The sequence below is a fragment of the Colobus angolensis genome, unplaced genomic scaffold (genome assembly GCF_000951035.1).
Source record: "Colobus angolensis palliatus isolate OR3802 unplaced genomic scaffold, Cang.pa_1.0 Scaffold419, whole genome shotgun sequence".
Taxonomy (NCBI): Eukaryota; Metazoa; Chordata; class Mammalia; order Primates; family Cercopithecidae; genus Colobus; species Colobus angolensis.
The window spans coordinates 17,417-39,837 of NW_012117588.1; the positions used below are offsets into that span (position 1 = coordinate 17,417).

The 22,421-nt window shown below is 41.9% G+C and overlaps 2 protein-coding genes across 2 annotated transcripts in view; one reads left to right on the top strand and one right to left on the bottom strand.

Moving 5' to 3' along the window:
- The first annotated feature begins 3,116 nt into the window (after positions 1–3,116).
- Positions 3,117–8,973, top strand: TMEM252 (transmembrane protein 252). The gene is made up of 2 exons (XM_011956455.1): positions 3,117–3,449; positions 6,500–8,973. Exons 1-2 carry the CDS (start codon positions 3,172–3,174, stop codon positions 6,732–6,734), a joined length of 513 nt encoding a protein of 170 aa, XP_011811845.1. The 5' UTR covers positions 3,117–3,171; the 3' UTR covers positions 6,735–8,973.
- A 3,877-nt stretch (positions 8,974–12,850) lies between these two features.
- Positions 12,851–22,421, bottom strand: part of PGM5 (phosphoglucomutase 5) — a 179,890-nt gene continuing 170,319 nt past the window's right edge. Inside the window, exon 11 of the mRNA XM_011956456.1 lies at positions 12,851–14,339. Within this exon, the coding sequence (XP_011811846.1) occupies positions 14,250–14,339 (90 nt within the window). The 3' untranslated portion in view covers positions 12,851–14,249. The remainder of the gene's footprint in view (positions 14,340–22,421) is intronic.

Here is a 22,421-nt window from a genome sequence, read left to right on the forward strand (position 1 = left end):
CCTCGGCCTCCCAAAGTGCTGGGATTACAGGCCTGAGCCACCGCGCCCCACCGTGAGTGAAGTTTTAATTACTCATAATAAAGTTTTATGATGGGCAAAAAGAGGAACTGAAGCAGAGTCAAGTTTAAAAAATTGCAATTATTTAGTAATGTATATTTAATAATAAACATAAACATACAAAATAACCTCAACAGTATTTCTCTTTCTTTTGCCTTTTAAATTTGTTTATTTACTTTTATTTGTACAGATTTAGGAGGTATTTCAGGTACAGTTTTATTACACAGATAGACTGTGTGGTGTTCATTAGTATTTCTTAGTCATTTTGAAGGAGAAATATGGTTCCCTGTGATACTTCATATTTCCATATTGATTTTTTTTCCTTTTCTCGTCTACTTCCCACAGATGCTGCAAATGTCCCCAGCCCTTTCCCCTTGATGCCCAAAATAAATTCCTCAAATACCCTGAGCCCAGGAACTATTCTTAATTTCACGTAAATTTTACGTAAAGGGACTGAGTCTTTCCATCCCCCTGCCACTTCCTGGATTTTGCTCTTCCATACTAATTTCTCACCAAAAACACACCACCACTACCACCACCACCACCACCACCACACTGCTGTGGAATGACAGGAGCCTCCTCAAAGGGCATTGGAGGGGAAGGAACCGTCTGGCAAAATATAAGGCAATGGTTCTAGTGTACTTTATTGGCACGGAGGAGGAAAAAGTATAGAGAAACTTATTTGCTCATATGTTCATGTGATCACAAGAATGAGGCCTGGCCTGTCATAACCCCAGTCTAATTTCTGCCTCCATTTTTGTCTAAAACAGAGAAGCCCAGCTGTCTGATGGGCAGTTCCCATTGAGAGTACTCTTCCTCCGTCACCTGATTCCTAACATTATGCTGGGACTTTACCATCTACCTATTCCTGGGACCCAACTCCTAGTGCAGACATTTCAGCTGGGGGTCCTGGGTCTTCCACAGATTTTTGGAATTATGACAGCATTGATAGTAACAATATTGGTGAGGGTGATTACAGATAACCTTCATAGGACACTCTCTGGGCCAGGTACTGTGATAAATACTTAGCATTGATTGTCTCCTCTGAGTTTCAAAGTCTTAAGATAATTTTTTTAGTTATCTACTGCTGCCTAAAATATTGCCACAAAACTTAACATATTTTAAAAATATACATTTTTTAAACTTTTGACCTCTTTTATTTGTTAAAATAGTCACATCCACATAACATGAAATGATTTGATCATAATGTATTCATTGATTCTGGCTCTTGCCATCTTGTGGCATCTAGGATCCTGGCTGAAACATCCTATCTTACAGCTTCTGTGGGTCAGGAATCCGAGTATGACTTACCTGGGTCCTCTACTTCAGGGTCACTTAGTCAAGGTGACGCTTGGGAGTAGAGTCATCTCAAGGCTCAGCGGGACGAGGATTCGATTCCAAGATCACGTGATCATTGACAGGATGCAGTTCCTCATGGGCTGATGGAGTAAGGGCCTCAGTTCTTCACTGACTGTTGGCCAGAATCTGCCCTCAATTCCTTCCCTCATGGGCCTCTCCAATATGGCAGCTTCCTTCTTCAAAGGGTGCAAGCCAAGAGGGCAATAGAGAGAGTCTGCTAGAAAGATGAAAACCACAATCTTGGGTAGCCTCCATGGAAGTAACTTCCTAACACCTTTACCATATTCTATTGATTAAAATCAAGTCACTAGGTCCAGCCTACACTCAGGGGAGAGGATTACTTACACAAAGACATGAATATCAGGAGGTGGGATCCTTAGGGATCATCTTAGCAATCTTCCATCTCATGGTTTAGAGAAGGAGGGAATAAGAGCTGTTTTAAGATTACAAAGACAATATCAAGACTAGAAGATCAAGGTAGTTCAAGGTTAAAACTGAAGCTAATAAAGGTAAGGGCTAAAGGTTGGAATGGAGAAGTGCCTTATATAATTTTTGATCCATAGTGTCCTTCCTCTCTAATATCCATGTCTCCCAGCCCTAACATGAAGGCAGAGCTAAGGAGATGGTGGGTGTGAGACTAAAGTTTATATGAGGGATTACTAGGGCATGGCACAAAAACCTGCTTCTTTCATTGGGAAAGTAAATGGAAAACAATGGTAATTGAGTAGTGGAGTGGAACACCCGCAAAGAGGAACTGAAGTTATCTTGAGTAAAAGCAACCCAGGGTTCCTATGGGTTTTGGCAGAGACGTGCCACAGTGTCAAATAAAAAAGGGCAGAGTCGGGGCATAAACCAAGTCTGAAATAAGCTATCCACAATTAAAGACAGTCAAGCTAAAGAAAACAAATTCCAGCCAGGAAACAGAAGGCTGGTGTTGGAAAGATTTTTTGAGGCAATGCTACATAGAGCAGAGGTGTGGAGGAGAGGACAGGGAATATTTTTAGCAGCATCCTCTAAAATGAATTATATTTCATATGTACTTTTTGAAGGGGGAAAGATTGCAGGAATTACAGGCCCCAAATCCCCCCAAATTCCCGAGGCTCTGACTGTTATAGTCCTTCTCTCCAGCACTCTCCTTCCCCTCCCACTCAAGCTCTTCATCTTGTCAACAGAGCAGGAATCACGGAGTTCACATTCTGAACTTTTGTCTTGGAATTATTCCAGTATCATAGTGTGGGGGCAATAAGTGGGGATTCGTTGAGGGAGGCAAGATAAACATGTTAAAAACCTTGAAGAAATGCCTTTTTAGTACAGAGAAAGGGAGAAGGAATTAGGAAGGGATTTCTTACCAAACCACAAAGAAGATCATTCTTTAAAGAATGCTAACTTCTCCAGCTTTTAGTGGGGAATTGCCCTCCATGGGGATTAAGAGACCAGTGCCTTTTAATCAAAGGAGGGCCATACGTTCAAATAACTGGAAACAGCTGAGTGTCCTACCCAACTCTTAAGAGCAAAACAGCTAGACGAAGCCACTCCTTCCTGCAGTATACAATGCTGTTTTTTGGCTGATTCTCCAAGGATATTACAGTTACTTTCAATGGTTAATGAATAGCTTCTAAGTGTCTGTTTCATTTAATTGTCCAAAGGCCAGTGGGTCCCAGAGCATATAAAACTGCAAGCTGGCTAATGAGCTCATTCCCTTGGAGCAAGCGGGGAAGCAGAGGAGCTCAGGTGCTGGGTTCCTAAGGTGCAAGGATGCAGAACAGAACTGGCCTCGTTCTCTGTGCTCTTGCCCTCCTGATGGGTTTCCTGATGGTCTGCCTGGGGGCCTTCTTCATTTCCTGGGACTCCATATTCAACTGTCGGGGGAGCCTGATTGCGGCCTATTTGCTTCTGCCTCTGGGATTTGTGATCCTTCTGAGTGGAATTTTCTGGAGCAACTACCGCCAGGTGACTGAACGCAAAGGAGTATTGAGTCATGTGCTTGGACAACACCTTGCTCAAGGGGCCCTGCCCCTGGCCACAGTGGACAGGTACTTGCTGACAAGCAGAGGGACCAAGGAGGGCTGAGATGGTCTGAGCTGTATAAGATCTGAGTAATTTCTGATCCTACTATGGAGCGACTTGCATGTCCCATGGGCTGTCTAGAACCAAAGCTTTGTTGTCAGGGAATTACTCTGGGGTTGTTATTAGGAAGAATGGTGTCAGCTTTGGGGGAAAACCATGATATAGGGGCAACTCATCTCAGAAAAACCCTACCACCACCCCCAGTGAAAACCCACCTAAGCCAATTTAGAAACCCAGGCTCGTTTGTTTTATCATGGCAGCTGTCATTAATTAGTGGCAGGTGATGGTTAGTTACTTCCCATAACCTGGTTCTAAGGTTCTAAGGAAAGCAAGTCCCAGAACAAATTCTGCCACACAACAAATGAGGAAACCGACATGAAATGAGTCCTGGATTCTCTGTGAGCTCAGAGAAGTCCCGGTTTACTCTCCTTTTAGGTGTTGTGATCTCACCTTGCATAAAACATTCCTTCAGGGTAAGGTGATAATATTCTAGAGGTAAGATTCATTCTATCTCACCACCTCACACCTTAGGATAGTTATCATCAAAAAACAAAACCAAACAGCAAGTGTTGGTGAGGATGTCAAGAAACTGGAATCCTGTGCATTGCTGGTGGGAATGTTAAAATGGGGCAACCACTGTGGAAAATAGTGTGGAGATTCCTCTATACATTAAATATAGAATTACCATTTTATCCAGCAATTCCACATTGAGTTTATACACAAAAGAACTGAAAGCAGGGATTCAAATGGATGTTTGTACACCAATGCTTGTAGCAACATTTATTCACAATAACCCAAAGGTGGAGACAGCCCAAATGTCCATCAAGTAGATAAACAAAATGTGGTATACACATGCAATGGAATATTAGCCTTCAAAAGGAAGGAAATCCTGGCACATGCCACCACTTGGATGAACTTGAAAACATTATGCTAAGTGAAACAAGTCAGTTACAAAGGACAAATACTGTGTGATTCCACTTATATGAGTACCTAGCGTAGTCAAATTCGTAGACACAGAAAGTAGAACAGTGGTTCCAGGGGCTAGTGGAAGGAGAGATTGAGGACTTATTGTTTAATGAGTAGAGAGTTTTAAGGTGATGGTTGTAGAGCAATATGAGTATATTTAGTGCCACAGAACTATACACTTAAAAACAGTAAATTTTATGTTATATATATATTTTACCACAAGAAGAAAAAAGATTAAGTTAATCTTATAGTCAGTATCAGGCAACAAGAAACCTCCTAATTCTTGGCTAGCCACAGGACCATTTAGGGATAACACCCTAGGCATCATTCTCAAGATACAGGCTACAAGACTATAAATTATTTTGCCCTCTTTGTGCAAGAGTAGAAAATATCTAAAATATTTTAGCTACTCCATGTATCTTGAATACAAGTAATCTTACCCATGAAGATCCACTTTCAGCATCCTTTATGCTACTTAATAAGATAATTATGAAAACCAAAACTTATTTGCAGTGTTATACTAACCAGCAGAGTTTCTGGGTTTGATTAAAAATTATGATAAATGAAGTGATTATAGAAGATGCCTCTAGAGTGATGATTTCTTTTTGTATAAATGTTAGAGGACTACCTCTAGAGTGTGAATTTCTGATACATGTAACTGATTGCCTTTAGGATATAGCTCAAATTGACTAATACATGCATAATATTACAGTATGCCGAAATATTTGAAAGTCAATTATGGACATTGTTACACCCCCATTTTACTGCCTCTTCTCGCTGCATATAATTAGATGCTCATCCCACGCAAAATGGCTAGCAAGTCAGCCTGGGAAGTCAGATTTCTCCAAAGCATTTGCACTCAAAATGGATACCCAGGTTGAGATATCAAAGCAAATGGGTCTCCAGTGATGGAATTCAGGGGACTGGGAATGTGTATGGCAGTTGAAAGAGGGTGGGGTTGGGAGAGGTAGCTGGGATTTGGGGCAGGCAGCAGTCATCCTGGAACCTTTCAAATCACTCCGGGGAACAGCTCACCTTTCTGTGTAAAATGCCTTTACACATGCGCCCCATGACTCAGCCTTGGCTATTCCGAGTGAAGGCTGAGATTTATGCCTTACAGTAGACAACTTCTTCAGCGACTGGCTTTGGGCCTGGTAACATTTGGAATGGAGTTGTGGCTACAAATGGCAGTCCCTGTTCTGTTGTGGTTACACACCATAAACACTCCCTGTAGGCACTGGAAGGATGGCTCTATAAATACACAACTCAACTGAGCTCACCAGTCTCTCTTCCTCTCCTCTCCCCCTCTCCCAGATTCATTCATGATGGAGAAGCCAGGAGGATTTAGCAATTAGCAATGCTGGGCAAGATGGCCAATGAGTACATCAGCCCCTGAACGAATGGCTGCTTTAGCCTACTGTCATAGAAAGGGTTGCAATTGAAATCTACATAAAGTTGTCAGTTGGTATCATGTGAGAAATGAGTATGCTTGTATGTTTTCTTTGAAACTAGCTACTGAGTCTTGAAAGGGTGTTAGGATAGAGACAGGGCATCTAGTGTGGTTCAGGGATCAGCACAAAGTTGGTTTTCATTCATTATTTTGTTGACTGTGATGATCAGAGAAAGTGAGTGCAATTGAGGGGATGATGCCATGCGAGAAAGGGAGCAACGATGTGAATGGACTAAGTACTCGGTAGAGAGAAGTTCCCTATCCAAAGCCCCCACCTCCTCTACTGTTGACAAGGATCTCACACTGAATGGCCCTGTTTCCATGAGTGAATGAGCAATAGAGAAGGAATAGCTTGGCATAACCCACTGGGAAAAAAATATGACTAGAGGCAGGCATCCTGTGGCTGATAAAAAGGTTCTTTTGGAAGAGCAGCACATTTTTTAAAAACTGGTGATGCCAGGAAGAGGTACATCTGTTTCAAAAATCCATGTTTCTTAACAGTTTAGCTTCACACAATTTGAGCTGAGAGAGGCAGCCGTCTGCCTCTTTGGCATTAATGCCTAAATAACGCATGCATGTTTGTGCTGTTTTGTCCCCTAGGCCAGACTTTTACCCTCCTGCTTATGAAGAGAGCCTTGAGGTGGAAAAGCAGAACTGTCCTGCAGAGAGAGAGGCCTCTGGCATTCCTCCACCTCTATATACAGAGACGGGCCTGGAATTCCAGGATGGAAATGACTCCCACCCAGAGGCCCCACCATCTTATAGAGAGTCCATAGCCGGCCTGGTGGTGACAGCAACCTTAGAGGATGCCCAGAGGCAAGGCCAAGAGTGCTGAGGCAGAGAAAGCTCTCCAGCACTCATGATGCCGCCGCTGTGGGGAGCAGCTACCGATGATAAAGGCAAACGAGGGACTGTGGAAGGAAAAGCCACACCAGGGGACCCCACATGAGAGCTTGGGGAGGGGATGACAGCCCTGAATTCCAGACATAATTGGCCGTGACAGGGCAGGGCAGGCCAGGGGCCCTGGAAGGGTGTGGCCAACACCAAGCAGACATTTCAGAGGATTCACACTAATCCTAACCCCGGCAGGCCTTGGGTCCCCAAAGGTGTTACTCTGAGAGCTCTGCTTACAGAGATTCTTTCTGCTCCTACTCAATTTCCCTCCCACCACCTCATCTCCAGCCAGGGAGGAATAGATGCTGGTTGTCAGGACAGCCACATGCCTTCCTGTTCTATATCACCTAGTAATCTCAAAGGGAAGGTTTGTTATTTAATTTATGGATTGTTCAGCCTTTGGTGTTGTTAGCTTGTTTGCTAGTTACCTCCAGCTCACCATACTACCAGAGTGAGGCAGTACTTCACATCCTGGGAGATATGCCCTTGGAACCCATGAATGTTATTTTGTATTATTTTATTTTCATGATGTGTATTTTTTCTATGTAAAAGGAAAATGACTGTAATATTTGCCTTCAAGATGGTTCAAACACAAAATGTTAAATGAGCTGTTTTTTAAAAAGAGGTCCTTATACAAACAGACATGATAAGATTGTTTATAGACCCAAATGGAATAGACAGAATAGTTAATTCATAATACATGGAATTCCGGGGCATAGGGTGGAATTTGTACTGGCCATAGCTGATATTATACCACTTGATATAAATCTTATAAAGTTTAAAAATATTTATATGTAATTCAAAGAATCCCCTTATAAATCTCTAGAATTTGAAAGAAAAGAAACTCTAATGATCTATGTTCATCATCAACAGAAATTTCTTGTGTCTCAAGATACAGATCTTGACTTTTAGACTCAGGACATTCATTTTTAAATTTGATGGTTTCTCTTCAACTTTATTATATTTTATTGTTTTGTGTTTTAAATACAAGAGGACAAGTCTGGTTGTAGGGTGGTAGAAAGAAGTGCAGCCTGATGCTTTTGAACTTGGGCCAAGGATCTTCATCTCTCCGGGCCTCAGTTTTCTCCTCTATCAAGTGAGGCATTCATGCTGGCTTCACAGGTGTGGAATGCCTGTTATATGGCAGGCTCTGTGCCATGAGCTTCTCATGCATGTTAGCCTCATTCCATCTTTAAGAGATAGGCACTACGATTATTCCCATTTTACAAGTGCGTAAAACTGAGATTTTGAGAAGTTAAGAAACTTTTCCAATAACACAATGACTTCTAGGAGGGTGAAGACGGGTCCCTAGAGGGACATGGGAGGACTGGCTTACTTCATACTTTTGAGCTAGGTAGCCCTGTATAACTTCTCTTCTTCTAGGAGACAGTTTGGATTTCTCTCTCCCTTCAGAAAATGGGCTGTAACAAAAAGTGGAGCCCCAGGGTTGCTGCAATATCTTAAAGCCCTTAGAGAAGCGGCAGAGATTGCTTTAGGGTTAATCAGCTTCTTTTAAAATATGCAAAATGTCCTCCAGGTTTTCTGCCTAGAAACTGGTCCCTCACCTCATAGCATAGTTTCCCCGATTGTTACATGGATGATGAAGAATGATTCACAATGGAGACAGCCCTTGGTGAATGGGCACAGGAGGGGCTTTAGACAGTTGGTGAAAAGGATGTAGATCATTCAAAGAGGAAGAGTGTGGTCAAGATGGGATGGAGCCTCCTTTGTGGCCTCCTCTTCTCCATCATTGCTGAGTGCATAGATAAAGTGTATCCTGACAAATGCATAAGCAGCTTCATAAAAGGAAATCCTTGTCCATGAAGCATGAATTTGGGAATCTGTTATTTAAATCCTTGGCATTGAGGGCATAAAAATATGAAGGTCACTCATGGTTGTCCAATAAGGAAGTGATCATTTATTAGTAATATAATTTGTTATTCCTCTCTTGTCATCTCTTTCTATCCCTCTACTAAGAGAGTTATCCTGAAATTCTCCCTGGTGGTCTGAGCACATTCACTGACTTGAACAAGCACCATCATTGGTGTTTTCTCCAGAGTTTGTATTTGTAATAGATAGTTTTTCCAACTACTGGTAGTCAAATGAAACAAATGTTGATTTTGGTTTACATAAGAAATAGTTTTAATCTATTTACTGCAATAAATTTTGTACCTAAGTTTTTCTTTTGCTATTTTTTTTTTTGCATCGAAAAAAAATCAATAAAAGATCATAGTTCAAAGTATTATTCTCTGGTTAAACTAACAGCATCAGAATGAGTTGATCTTTCTGCAAACCCAAACATTATTGAACTCTAACAATTGATCTGGAAAATAACCTGGGTGTGTCTTTTTGAAAATAAAATACTAATAGTTATTTGTTGATTTAAGCATATATACTCTGAATCATGTGTCAAGAACAAGGGTAGAACACAAAGCAAATTCTACATTCGAGAGACCCAGCAATTAAAATCCACTGGACAAATCAGACAAAAGTATCTGATTGCGGTTCATAATACTATATTAGTCATCCCCTAGATGATTCGCTCAAGATAAATAGATACTGCCTCTGTTCTTCCTTCTCAGGTTTATAAAATTAATGGTCATGGATTGGAAACCACAGTTCCATGCATGACAGGGAGAGCACTTGCAACATGAAAAAGTGAAAAGAGAAAAATCCCCACTACGAAGAGTCTTTGCTCATTCTCTTCTCTCAATTGTGGATGGTAGGTTCACATGTCAATGGGGAAGGGAAGTTCTCAGAGTTGGAGACCCTCCAGTATTGTAATCTCATAATGTCCCTTTGAACAAAAGTTTGAGTAGGCCTTACCACCACTCCAGAAGGTAAGGATAAGGTCAGTTATCCTCAATTATAGAATAAGTTATACTGCATCTTTTGCATATCTGAGATGTACTGTGTTCATTTTCGACCCTACATGCAAAACCTTACCATTGCTTTTACTGACACTCCTATCTATCATTTAAGATTCTATTTAAATATACTGTCTTTGGTGAGGCATTGCTCTAGCTCCCCTGCATTGCAGGGCACATATTAGGTGCAAATAGGCATGGAAAGATGATAAAAACATGGACTTATAATCTATATCTTCTCCATATTCTGTAAGGTTCCATGACAACCTAGGCTGACTCACATACCAAGTGGGCTGTCAACTGCATGGGCTATTTCTTCTAGTAAGGACTCCAGCTGGTCGGAGTGGAACAGACATTCTGTAAGCTCTGCTGCTTCAGATAATCTCTTGCTGTTTGTAACTGTCAAAGGGCCAAAGACTGATTTACTGGCAGTTACATTATTTCCAAAGGCACACAGTTTCTCAGACCCTTCTATACTCAGGGATAGGAAGCTCCTTAAGACAGGTGTCTGGGATTTCAGTGTCCACATATTTTGAGAGTATCCAGTGCGTGATCCAGCAACGGAATGGAGTCACACAGTTATATCATTACCAGCTCCTACACATGCTTTTCAAATTCCCCACACCCATATGAATGTCAAAGTAAATCCCATGCCTTACACTGATCCATGGGACTGTGTATCAAGCTGAGACTTCCTGTGCAGAAAGCCTGCATGTCACATGCAAGCCCTTCTGCCTATAATGTCATGCAACACAATTTGTTCTGCAAATACTGTGGATGTATACTGCACTCAGATCAGTACAAGTTGATAAACGATCTCATTTTAATAATGACTGCCTATCTATTTTCAAGGACATTTAATAAACTCAAGATTCCTGGGTGACACAAAACAAATTTTTCTTCTGGGGGACTGGCTGACGCTTGGAAGGATATTTAGCGTGTTTGTTTTCCTGCTACTGCCACTAAATGCCTCTCTGGCAAATACACATACATTTCCAAACACCTGCCCTGGTTGAAAACCAGCATGTGATGTATCGCGTTGCTTGCCATTTTTCTGCAGGCACATGGTGTAATGAGTGAACCCCTCTGTAATAGCAGATCACCAGAGTTGCCCTGGCAGTTGCCACACTCTATCCATAGTTTCCTGTATGATTGACTCTTGCAGTTCCCATGGAATTTTGGACCTTTAAAGTCATTTCCTCTGTTTTTTTTTTGTTTGTTTTGAGACGGAGTCTCACATTGTCACCTGGGCTGAAGTGCAATGGCACCATCTTGGCTCACTGCTGCCTCCCGGGTTTGTGCAATTCTCCTGCCTCAGCCTCCCGAATAGCTGGGATTACAGGCATACACCACCATACCCGGCTATTTTTTTTTTTGTATTTTTAGTAGAGACGGGGTTTCACTATGTTGGCCAGACTGGTCTCGAACTCCTGACCTTGTGATCTGCCTGCCTTGGCCTCCCAAAATGATGGGATTAGAGGCGTGAGCCACTGTACCCGGCCAAGTCATTTACTCTTAAAGATCAGTGACTACAACTCCTTTTTTTTTAGATAGAGTCTTGCTCTGTTGCCCAAGCTTGGAGTACACGCTGTTCCATCTCAGCTCATGGCAACCTCCACCTACTGAGCTCAAGCTATTAGCCTGCCTCAGCCTCCTGGGTAGCTGGGATTACAAGCATGCACCACCACATCTGGCTAATTTTTGTATTTTTGGTAGAGACAGTGTTTCACTATTTTGGCCAGGATGGTCTCAAACTCCTGACCTCAAGTGATCCACCCACCTCGGCCTCCCAAAGTGCTGGGATAACAGGTGTGAGCCACCACGCCCAGCCTAGAGCTTCATCTTTAAGAACATAAAGAACATTATATGGGGAACAGTGACTTCCTGACTCTCCTCTCCTGAGAATTAGGCAAGAGGACGTACACATATAGTTTGGCAAGAGAAGTTTGGATTTCATGTAAGGCAGAAATAATATCTTGGCGATGTGAATCAGAGCAGGTTCCAGAGAGTGACTGTGTCCTAGACCCGCCAAAAGACCTTCCCTTGACAACATAGCTGAAAAAAACTCTGTAAAAATAGGCAGCTACGCAGCTGCTTCTTCTGGTGGCTGGGCCCAAGGCTTTGCTCTGCCTGACATTCACAACCCTGTGCCCGCTTCAACCCCATGCATCAAGCCACCTCCTCAGGAGACCCCAAGCAAGTCTCCTCTCCAGCCATCCTAACCCTCAATTCCTAGTCTGTCTTCTGACTTCACTCACCCTTGATGAAATTCTATAAATGCTTACACATCCCAAGAAACTCTACTGTTTGGGAAACCACTCTCATGCCACCATCTCTGAGTCTATTGCCTCTCTCTGTGTAGTCCCACAGCACATTGTTTGTGCCTCTTGAAACACTTTTATCTGATTATTTGTATATGTTTGTCATAGCCTCCTATTCCCAAATTATAAGCTCATAAGATCAGGAATAATGTTTTATCCATGTCTCTGCCCCATCTAAAACAGAACCCTGCCTAGATGAGTTGCTCAATCAATGTTCACTGAATGAATGAATGAGTGAATGAATGAACAGATGGATGGACGAATGGATGGACTGCTGGGTAAATATATATTTGGGCTACTGGCCACACATGACTCCATATTAAAACAAAGAAATATAATTTTTATGCAAGGACTAATTTACATTTGAACTTACAAGTTAGAGATCATTAAAAGTTCAGCAACTTGAGAAAATAAATAAGTATTTTCTTACCTAGAGCTGATACACCTAAGAATACATCTGAGTGTCCTAACACATCCGTGATTAATGAACACATGGATGGCTAGCATGGACATCCACTCATGAGACAAGACCCTGAGAACCAAGGCTATGGAATTTTATTCCATTGGTGATCAATCTTGAAATGGTTTTTTTTTGTTTTAGAATCTCAGCTCAAAGTCACCTTCCTATTATTTGGAAATGAAGACAGTTACAGTGGAGGTCTAGATGCCATTTCAGCTTCTGCTGACTCCCAAAGGCAGTTTTGAGTAACTTACCTTTTCTGTTCCATTTAATACATGTCTCTTGTCATAATAGTGAAAAACAGCTCTTGCAGTTTTTCTGAAAGGCAGATTTATCAGGATAGGTGACCAGTACTGGAGTTTATCAAATGGCGAAACAAACAAATAAGTAAAAACCCACAATCCTTGGATAAGGTTGAAATTAGGAATTTCTTTTTTATTGGCCACTAAATGTCCTAGCAAGTTTCTGACAGAAGCATAGACAGAAAATGGAAACAAATACCTTACTGGGAATGTTTCCTTGCTTGCACTAACCTTGACTACCGCAATAATGCATTGCTCAACAGTCAAAGTGCACCAGGTCATCTCCGCAAATTGCAGGATAAGTGACTGTGCCGTTCCCAAAGAAGCAAAACAGATGCAAACAGGCCCCACGGGTGTCCTGGCTGAGTACAGAGGAGGCTGCTGGAGCTGCAGTACCCTTTTCCCAAGCAAGAAAAGCCAGCTGTGACCCCCTGCTTGCTGGCAGGGGTCCCCACCCTCCCCTCCATCATCCGGCCCATAGCTGTACCACCAATTACATTTTCTTCCAGCATCCACTTCATTTCCTACTTTTACAGCATTTCATCCTCTCCTTTTGCAGCCATTACAAATAAGATCAGAACCGTGTCCAAACAAGTGCATTAAGATAGGCCCCTATTGGCAAAGTCAAAGAGCTCTCACACATGGTGGTCTTTTTGTCTTCTCAAGAGGAACTTGTATAAACCCCTGTACCAACATACTTGATGTAATCAAGGAAGGGTTCCCCCCAATTGTAAGCATTTAATTGCAGAGTCTTGTCAAGAAACTTCTTCCCACCTTTACAACTGAATGGCTGAATTTGAAAGAAGGTATCCAGCTTAATAGCTAAAATAATATTATTTACAAAATAAGAGAGGAAAACACCTATTGATATATTTTGTTGGAAGTGTGCCATTGTGATTTGTAGAAAGCTTCAGAAGATGTGAGAGAAGGTGGTACAGGGATGTTGGGGATGGGATGGGGGAGGCAGGGCCATCAGGTGGGTGGTAGGAGTGACGTGGGCTGTTGGGAGTTCTATAATAAAACCTCCTCCCATTGTAGACCTGACATAGGATGAAAAGCTAAACCGTTCTCCATACTGGGAGTGTTTCCTTCTGCCTGCCCAGGGGCACCTGGGAATTAGGGTCAGCTTAATTCTGGCACTGTTCTCTCTTGTGATTTTAGAACATTTTCTCGCTTGGCACCAATGATGCACAGATGTTGTGATTAACAGCTGCCTAGCCCAGTCATTGTCAAAAGGGGAGGTTCCTTTGTGTGATGAAATGTAGATATCAAATGATTGTGCAGCTTTAACAGACAGCTAAAGGCCCTGTTGCATTTGGAGGAATGGGACAAAACCAAAACCAAATGGAATTTTTTTCTTTTCCCACCCACCCTCTGTCCCCCAAAAGCAAAATATCTTTTGTTTTTCCAAAGTCATAAGAGGCACAAACAGGTAGCAAGAAGGCATCAGTGAAGCATCTCCCGCTGAGCATTCTCTTTGGCCCTGGTGAGTGATCTTTCCTCTACTCAGGTGATGACAGTGGGTCCCCTCCGGCCAGTTCTCTCATGAATCTGGGATATTTTCAGTGCGATGGCTATGAGAGGGCTCAGCACTGCCTGCAAAAGGAAAAGGAAAGTCTGTGAACAACTCAAGTCAGTTACATTTTGGGGCATCTGGTACATTTCTATGATAAGCATCTGGACTTAGATTCCAATTCACTGTTTACAGGCAGAGTCTGCATGGGCAGGACATCTGTCCTCTCTCGACCTTTGCTTCCTCCTCCACCAATGGAAGTTGGAATGGGCGGGGCAGGAGAGTAGGGGGAGAAGGTGATCTCCAAAGTCTTAACCAGCTTCAAAAGAAATTTATTTATAATAGGAAAATGTACAGCCCAACTACCAGACATGAGAGCACTGTATGAAGACAGCATTGTGAATTAAGGGAGTTCAGAAAACTCCCAGTCTTCTGCTGCTACACCCTCATCCTCACTACACACACACACACAGACACACGAGAATAAAAGCTCATTCTTCATCCTAGGGCCATGGATTTAAAGAACCTACAATCCTGATGTTTCTGAAATGACAGACCAATTCATTGGCCAATGTTGCAGAAATAACTGATCATGCCTTCCCATCACATAACACTGGGCTTATGAGGCACCTCAGTGGGTTCCCTGGAGGTGGTGGGCATGCTTTAGAAGCCTGAGGAATAGGTTCTTGGAAAGGTGAAGGACATGAGGAGGAGGAAGACTCATTTCTTTCTTATTGTTTCATGGGATTGAGGCATTGTTTTCCGAGGTGTGGAGTGTGCAACACTCACGATTTTCAGTGGTATGTGGATATGGTATTGCTAATAAAACAGTGAGAAAATCAGTCTATTTTCCATTCATCTTCAATCCTTCTGATTTCATCAAGAAGAAACTCTGCTGCCAACCTTTAATACTTTAACCAAGATAGTGCATGCCTCAGGCAAGAGTTACCCAGCTAGAAGGTAAAGTCACTGCATGTTTTCATTGAATTCATGTTCATGATGTGCTTATATTTATCAAGTGGGATTGTTTTTTCCATGTAAAGTACTTTTTATAATAAATAAGTAGATTGAGGTGAAAACAAAGCGCATCAATTTAAAGACAAATATTGGCCATGCGTGGTGGCTCATGCCTGTAATCCCAATACTTGGGAAGGCTGACGTGGAGGATCACTTGAGCCAGGTGTTTAATACCAGCCTAAGCAACATAGACCCCATCTCTACAAAAAACAAAAATCACCTGAGTGCGGTGGTGTGTGCCTGTAGTCCTAGCTACTTGATAGGCTGAGATGGGAGGATGGATTGAGCCCAGAAGTTCAAGATTACAATGAACTATGATTGCATAACTGCATTCCAACCTGGGTGACAAAGTGAGACCATGCCTGTCTCTAAAAAGAAAAAATAAAAATAAAATAAAAAATAAAGACACACACTAATATACAGATACTGATAGAAAAGAAATTTGGGTAACACTAGGATAAGGGAAGAAACAAAAATTCTGTAATTCAGGAAAATAAAGCTTGCATTTTGGGAGGGGGAAAGGAATTCAGTTCCTTGTGGGCCCTAACCTATTCCCATGCATGAAGGGAGTACACGCATTCCAATCCACACAACAAGAACACAAGAAAATGCACAAGGTACGAGACAGCACAAGCAGTCCGTTGTGTCCTGAGTGGCATATAGATACAGAAGAATCCTGAGAGATGTGAGCCAGCCTTGTTGGGAGGGACCTAAATGCTAGGGTGAGGTGTAAGGATTTAATTCGTTAGGCAAGGGGAGGCATTGAAGTGTTTTGAGCTGGAAGGTGACATCAGAGCTGTGCTTTGGAAATATTGATCTGGCAGCAATTTATGGTTACAAGTATTAAATTATCTTGCTCTATGAAGATGGCTAGATGGACAAGCTCACATAGACTCCTGGAAGCTGGAAGAAAAATAGAAATCTAGAACACAGGAAAGTGGCACTTTCCTCTGGTTCCATGTTGATCATCTTGATTCGTAAAAACAGAAGGGATTCTTCTCCTCTTAATAACCCAGTTGGTGCCCAGAAACATTTTATACTGGCACATTTTGCCAGGACATATCCCATGTGATGTCAAGATAGAGGGATCTCTATTCTTTAGGAGCAAAGTGCCCATTTTGTACAGAAATTCAATTTTTAGCTCTGCTCCTCTTCTTGTCTTCTCTTCCCTCTTTCCTGCTCCCCCTTTTTGGTTATGTAATTCTTCATTAACACCTATCAAAGAAGTTAAACTCAGACAGAAAGAGAGTGAAGTTACACTTAATCACTTTAGCTGAGGTTTTAGAGGGCAAATAAAGATAAACATATACTATGCTATTATTTTAAGAAAATGCAATGGAAATGAATTTGAAACTTACAGAACTAAAGGATTAAAACATACTCAGTTTTACATCACTGTAAATTTCAAGATTTTTTGACTCCACATCTTTAAGTGGTGGTACCTTTTGGCAAAAGGGTGGGGAAGCAAGTTTTAACAAATACTGTAAACACCAGAGAAGTTCTCTTTACTGATCTCCACTTAACTCTACAAACTAACACATGCTTTCCACTTCAGTAAAACATCCTGACTCACATCTATAGCTCACTAGATGTCCGTGACCAATAGATTACTCTCTAATACGCTCACCAACTTCTACCTTCAGCAGTTGAGTTCTGTGTTTATCAGGAGTCAGTTAAGTTTGTTCCCAATATGTTAATGCCTATTATACTAATTATTGAGACTATGCAATTTAATTATATGTAAACCAATGAAATGTGAATGCAAATAAGATGACTTTTTTCCTATGAAAATTAAGTTGAGTGTTTTGCAAAGAACAGATAATGGTGATTAGCTAATCCTGTCAAATTAGATGTGGGTGAGACACTACAAAATATTGGGGAGAAATTTTTAAATTATAGAAGAATTATTTTTTCAGGTTGCTTCATAATTGTCACTAAGTTCCTATTGTAATATAAAGGAATCAAAGACAGATATTATAGATGATGAATTATGAGTGGGAATCTTTTGAAGAAAGAGGATTACAAGGGCAAACAGTGTGCTCATATTAAAGAAAAGGTCTTGGACCAAAATCAAAACTTTGGCAAATGCATGTACACTTATATGTTTTATGATAAAAATGTAAAAGGATATCTGTGTGTATAGTGGACGTACTTAACTCTCTTTCTGGATTCATCAACCAAGCACTTGTCCCTTCTGTTCATGTCAGAGAAGAGGGCTTCTGTGGTACTTATGCAAGCTGAAGGGAAGAAGATGCCACATGAGGAAACCCCTGAACATGAGGATTCCCATCCTGAGCCAAGAGCCCTGGGCAAATCTGGCAGAGATGCCGTGGAGTCATCTGCCTTCAGGGAAATATGAGTGTTTGGGAAGAAGCACATCAATGATAACTACCTCACTGATGTTCAGTCTTTTCAGCCATTTTCCAGGAACCACACAACTTCTTTAGATTTTGTATGATCCTAGGAAGGCCTGGGAAGAAGTCCCTAAAAATATCCAAGATTGAATTTTTTGCCAGCTTTGTGGAAAGGAAACTTCAAGTTAAGCTCCCATTTTTAAGACGAATGAACTAATTTATTTTTTCTTCCCTGAGTGTATAAATTAAATAGTCATGTGTCACTTATAATGGGGACACGTTCTGAGAAATGCATCGTTAGGCAATTTCATCCTTATGCAAACATTATAGAGTGTACTTACACAAACCTAGATGATATGTATATTTTTATTTATATATTGTTTTTCATATGGGAAACTAAATGTCCCAGCACCATCGCTAAATATCAATTATTTCCCCTACTTGATTCACAATGTCAATATCAAGTGCCATGTATCAGGTTTCTATACATGCTCCATTTCAATACTATGGGGCCACCATAGAATATGTGGTCTGTTGTTGACAGAGACATCACTACACCATGTATGATGGTATATATGTGCTAGAATGAGTGGCCACATCATGAGGGAGGGCAGAAACTTTCTCTTATTCATTGCTAAGAAAAGTATCTACTGCTTACGAGATACTCAATACATCTTTGTGGAGTAAATGAATGATATATTTGATGAAAAGATGATGAGGCAAATAGAGACTCCTGTGGGCATTCCTGGAGGACATTGTATACATGTGGGAGGGTCAGCAGTACTGAGATTTTACTCATGTTTTTCTTTAGAAATCACACCTCTGATACATGTAAGCTCCAGACACTTCTCTCATATCATCAACCATGCCTCATAGGGGGCAGGAGTTAATTTTCCTGAGGCAATTGGACAGACCATTGGAATGAGGAGCAAAAAGAGGGGTTATGAACTGTGGATGTGAGTTTTCTAACATGGAGCTGGAAGCACAGAATTTCAAAAGCAGAGAGGAATGTGGATTGGTTTTGTTTGATTTCTTCATGGCACAGATGAGGATGCTAAAGCCCAGTGCGACACAGGATTGACCCACGGTCACACATCTGTTTGGTGGCTGAGCTGGGATAAAAGCATAGAGTGGCCTTCTCTACTGCACTTTCCATCATACAGTTCTGCATATAAGACCTGAGAGTGACAAGGATAAAGAGAGAAAGACAATATGCACCGAATGGGTAGGAGCAGGGAAATCGTGGGATCGCCACCCTGTTGAACCAGATGAGTCCCACATCAGATGAGGAGTTGGGTAGGACTGACCAGTCTTCCTCCCTGACCAAAACCAGGCAGACAGTGGGAGAAGAGGTGTTCTCAGTTATGTGGGTTATGTGAATGTCCTGGAAACTCCAAAATGACCCTTTGTGAATAAAGGAAATAAATTAATAGAGACTTTAAATAAACTATGTTAGAGTATAGCATTGTTTTTCTAATTCCAGTGTTTTTTAGAGTGCCTAACATATTTTTTCTACTGTCAAGAGTAGGAAGCAGTGATCGCTTACCTTGCTCCAAACCAAGCAGGTCATGCGTCCTTTCAAGATGGCATCTTCTGCCACCTTGCAAGGTTTTCTGGATGTTTGCTGTCCACTAACGTGGACAGGCTACAGGGGGAATTGGATCCTCTCTCTATTTAAAGTTTTGACACTATGTTTATCATGAATTTTTTTGACACTGATTTTGATTTTAATTGCACTACAATATTTATCTTGATTACTAAGTATTTTGGCATCCACATCCACTTAAATTTTGCACCCAGTTAACCTCACATTAATCCTAGCCCACATAAATCCTAGATTAGGTTTTAACTTGTTCATACTCCCTGAAAAGCCACAGAGAGTTTCTCTTTTTACTTTCTCTCCCATCTTCTGTTTTGCTTTATGTCATTGTTATAATCCACTTTCATGTAAAATTAGATCCATTTAAAAAAAAAAAACCTAACAAACTGAACTTCGTAGCCTGGGACAAGCAATAGACAGGAGGGATGTAAATAACCTGAATGTCAAAAGACTCAAAGTAAATACTTAACTAATTTTTTGGAGGAAAACAATACCCTAACCAGAATCATAATCACTTATCAAGCAAGATTTGTCAGAATTTTTGGAGGGAACCTAGTGCTGGGCTGGTCTCTATGAGGAATGCGCATTTGTACAGTCAGGGAAGGAATGGAGTCACGGGTGGAGAGTGAATAGGTGTGGATGACGATAATTACCATAGTTCATCTTTTGGGGCAGTCAGTACAAACCAGAGAATGCAGGTCATCCAACAACAGAAAACACTGACATTCTGGCATCCATAAAATGGAGATTTATAACAAATCCTACTTTCTCCTGATCCCTAGGATCAACTAACAACACTCCCACTTTGTTTAAAACCTGCTAAACCTGAATGCCAGGCTTTCTCTCTGGATTTTATGCAAACACTGATTTTCAGTCAATATGCTGTTTGCATAGTCTAAGGCAGTGGTTCTTAAATTTGAACATGCACCAGTATCCCCTGGTGGGTCTGTTAAAGTGCAAACTGCAGCACCCCTCGTCCTGAGTGTCTGATTCAAGGGGTCTGGGGTGGGGCCCAAGGACTGACATTTCCAACAGCTTCCCAGGATGCTGTTGGTCCAGGAGCCACATTCTGAGGACCACTGCTCTAAGGTATGCTAATTATTGTGCCTGTCAAATGCTTTGCTCCAGCCAAATCCCAGGCTGCATTGTTTGCATCACATGATCCCAACCTTTGGCTGCAGCTGATTGGACCAGAAGTGGCCATCTGATCTACAGACAGCCAATCCAGAGGCTGGCTAGCAACCTATGATACAGCCTGGGGCAAAAAGTCCACCTAGCCTAGCAGATTATTTGCCTCAGGGATTTGAACTTAAGTAATGAAAGAACGGACAGTTAGTAGTGGGAACTAAATCACGAGGTTATAATTAATTAACCACGAAGGCATAAGATTCCATGGTAACCCTGGATTATGAGAAAGCAGAGACTCTGAGAAAGATGACAAAAAATTATAAGAAAGCAGGGCGAAACCAGGAGAAGAATTAAAAAGAGCAGAAGGAAATAATAAAGGAGTTGGTAGAGAGAAAACAACGGCATGATTCCCAGTGATCTCGAAAGACCCATTACCTCCCACTAGGAAGGCCTGAAGTGGTAACTACTCCAGGTCTAGTCTCTGAGATTTGGCCATGTGACAGACCCCACTCTTGGTTTTCTTGAGCTAACTTAGGTCTTTTTGCATATTAAAATCAAAAAGTTTAAGCAAATTAAAATAAAACCACAATTAATAAGATAAACACCCAGAGTGTATTTCTCTTCGATTGTTTTGAGGTATCATCATGGTCCAGTTTTCTACCACCAACTAACCAAAAAGCTTTTTTTCTTATGAAACGTAACATCTTGCAAACCAAAATTAACTTCCTCGCTGTGCCAGTCCATGGTGCCACCTTCTCTTTCCTGCTAGGAGCACATCCCTCTGAGTTCTCCATCTGCTCAGCTGGAAGTATTCCTCCGTGGGTCCTTCTCCCTTTCCTGTACATCCAAGCAGTTGCCAAACCCTCTGATTCTATTTCTCCCCGTCTACTTCCTCATTCTCATCCCCACCGTTTCCTTAACACAGTGCCCCACCATCTCCAGCTTGCATGAGTCTGCTATCTGTTCTCAGTCTCATCAGAGAGAGCTTCCTTTCACAGGAGACTTGTTCATGTGAGCCCCTGATGTAAAAGGCTCAGATGGCTTCACCAAGGCTGTGGTCAGCCCCTCTCAGCCTGGCTGTCAGGCTCTTGACATTTAGATTTCACCCTCTGTGGTAGGCAGAATAATGGTCCCCTAAAGATATCAGGTCCTACTTTCCCAACTCTACAAATATTACCTTATTTGAGGAAAAACAGGGGTTTTGCAGACGTGGTTAAGGAACTTGCAATGAGAATATTATCCTGGATTATTCTGGTGAGCCCTACATGCAATTGAAATTATTCTTATAAGAGAGAGTCAGAGGGAGATCACATGCACCCAGAGAGAGGAGAAGACCATGTGAAGGCACAGGCAGAGGCAGCAGTGATGTGGCCACAAACCACCGACTTCCTGCAGCCCCCAGAAGCTGCAACAGGTAAGGGAGGCATTCTCTCCTAGGGCCTCCAAAGGGCGTGTAGCCCTGCCCAATCCTTGGTTTCACACTCCTGGCCTCCTGAGCATGAGAGAACACCTTTCTGTTGTTTTCAACCACCCAGTCTGTGTAATCTGTTACAGCAGCCACAGGAAATGAGTACGCCCTTCATCTCTGCTCCTCCTCCCCAATCCCCTTCCTGCTCCTTCTCCCATCTGCCCGCCCCCATTAAGCTGTGATCTCCCAGTCTGAAGCAGCCCCTGCTCCCACTCTCTCTCTTGTACTTTTTTATGCATTGTTCGAGTTTAGAATGATTTCAAAATCTCACCCTCCCTCAAGGCCTCTTGCATGAAATCTCTCTGAACACCCCTCCCCCACCCAAGTAGGACCTCTCCATTCCCTGGACCCCTCTCTACTAATTCCTGTGTTTGTTTTTGTTTTCTTGAATTATGGGAATTTGTTGGGGAGTTTTCTCTTCCTTCACCACACTTCAACTGAAGTCTAAGCTACTGGGAGGTAAAGTTTTCTTAAAAGTCTTTGTTTCCTTCACAATACGTATCTTGCCCGAGGAGATGCTCAAAATAATAATTGGTGGGTTTGGAATATTCTGTCAAAAGTGAGCCATTAGGTGTTGAAGGCGCTGGGGTGATCTGCT

Excerpts from the sequence above, each read along its gene's own strand:
- TMEM252 (XM_011956455.1), top strand. The coding sequence starts at position 3,172 with ATGCAGAACAGAACTGGCCTCGTTCTCTGTGCTCTTGCCCTCCTGATG. Across the intron at positions 3,450-6,499 it reads CCCCTGGCCACAGTGGACAG|GCCAGACTTTTACCCTCCTG; the intron begins GTACTTGCTGAC and ends TTTGTCCCCTAG.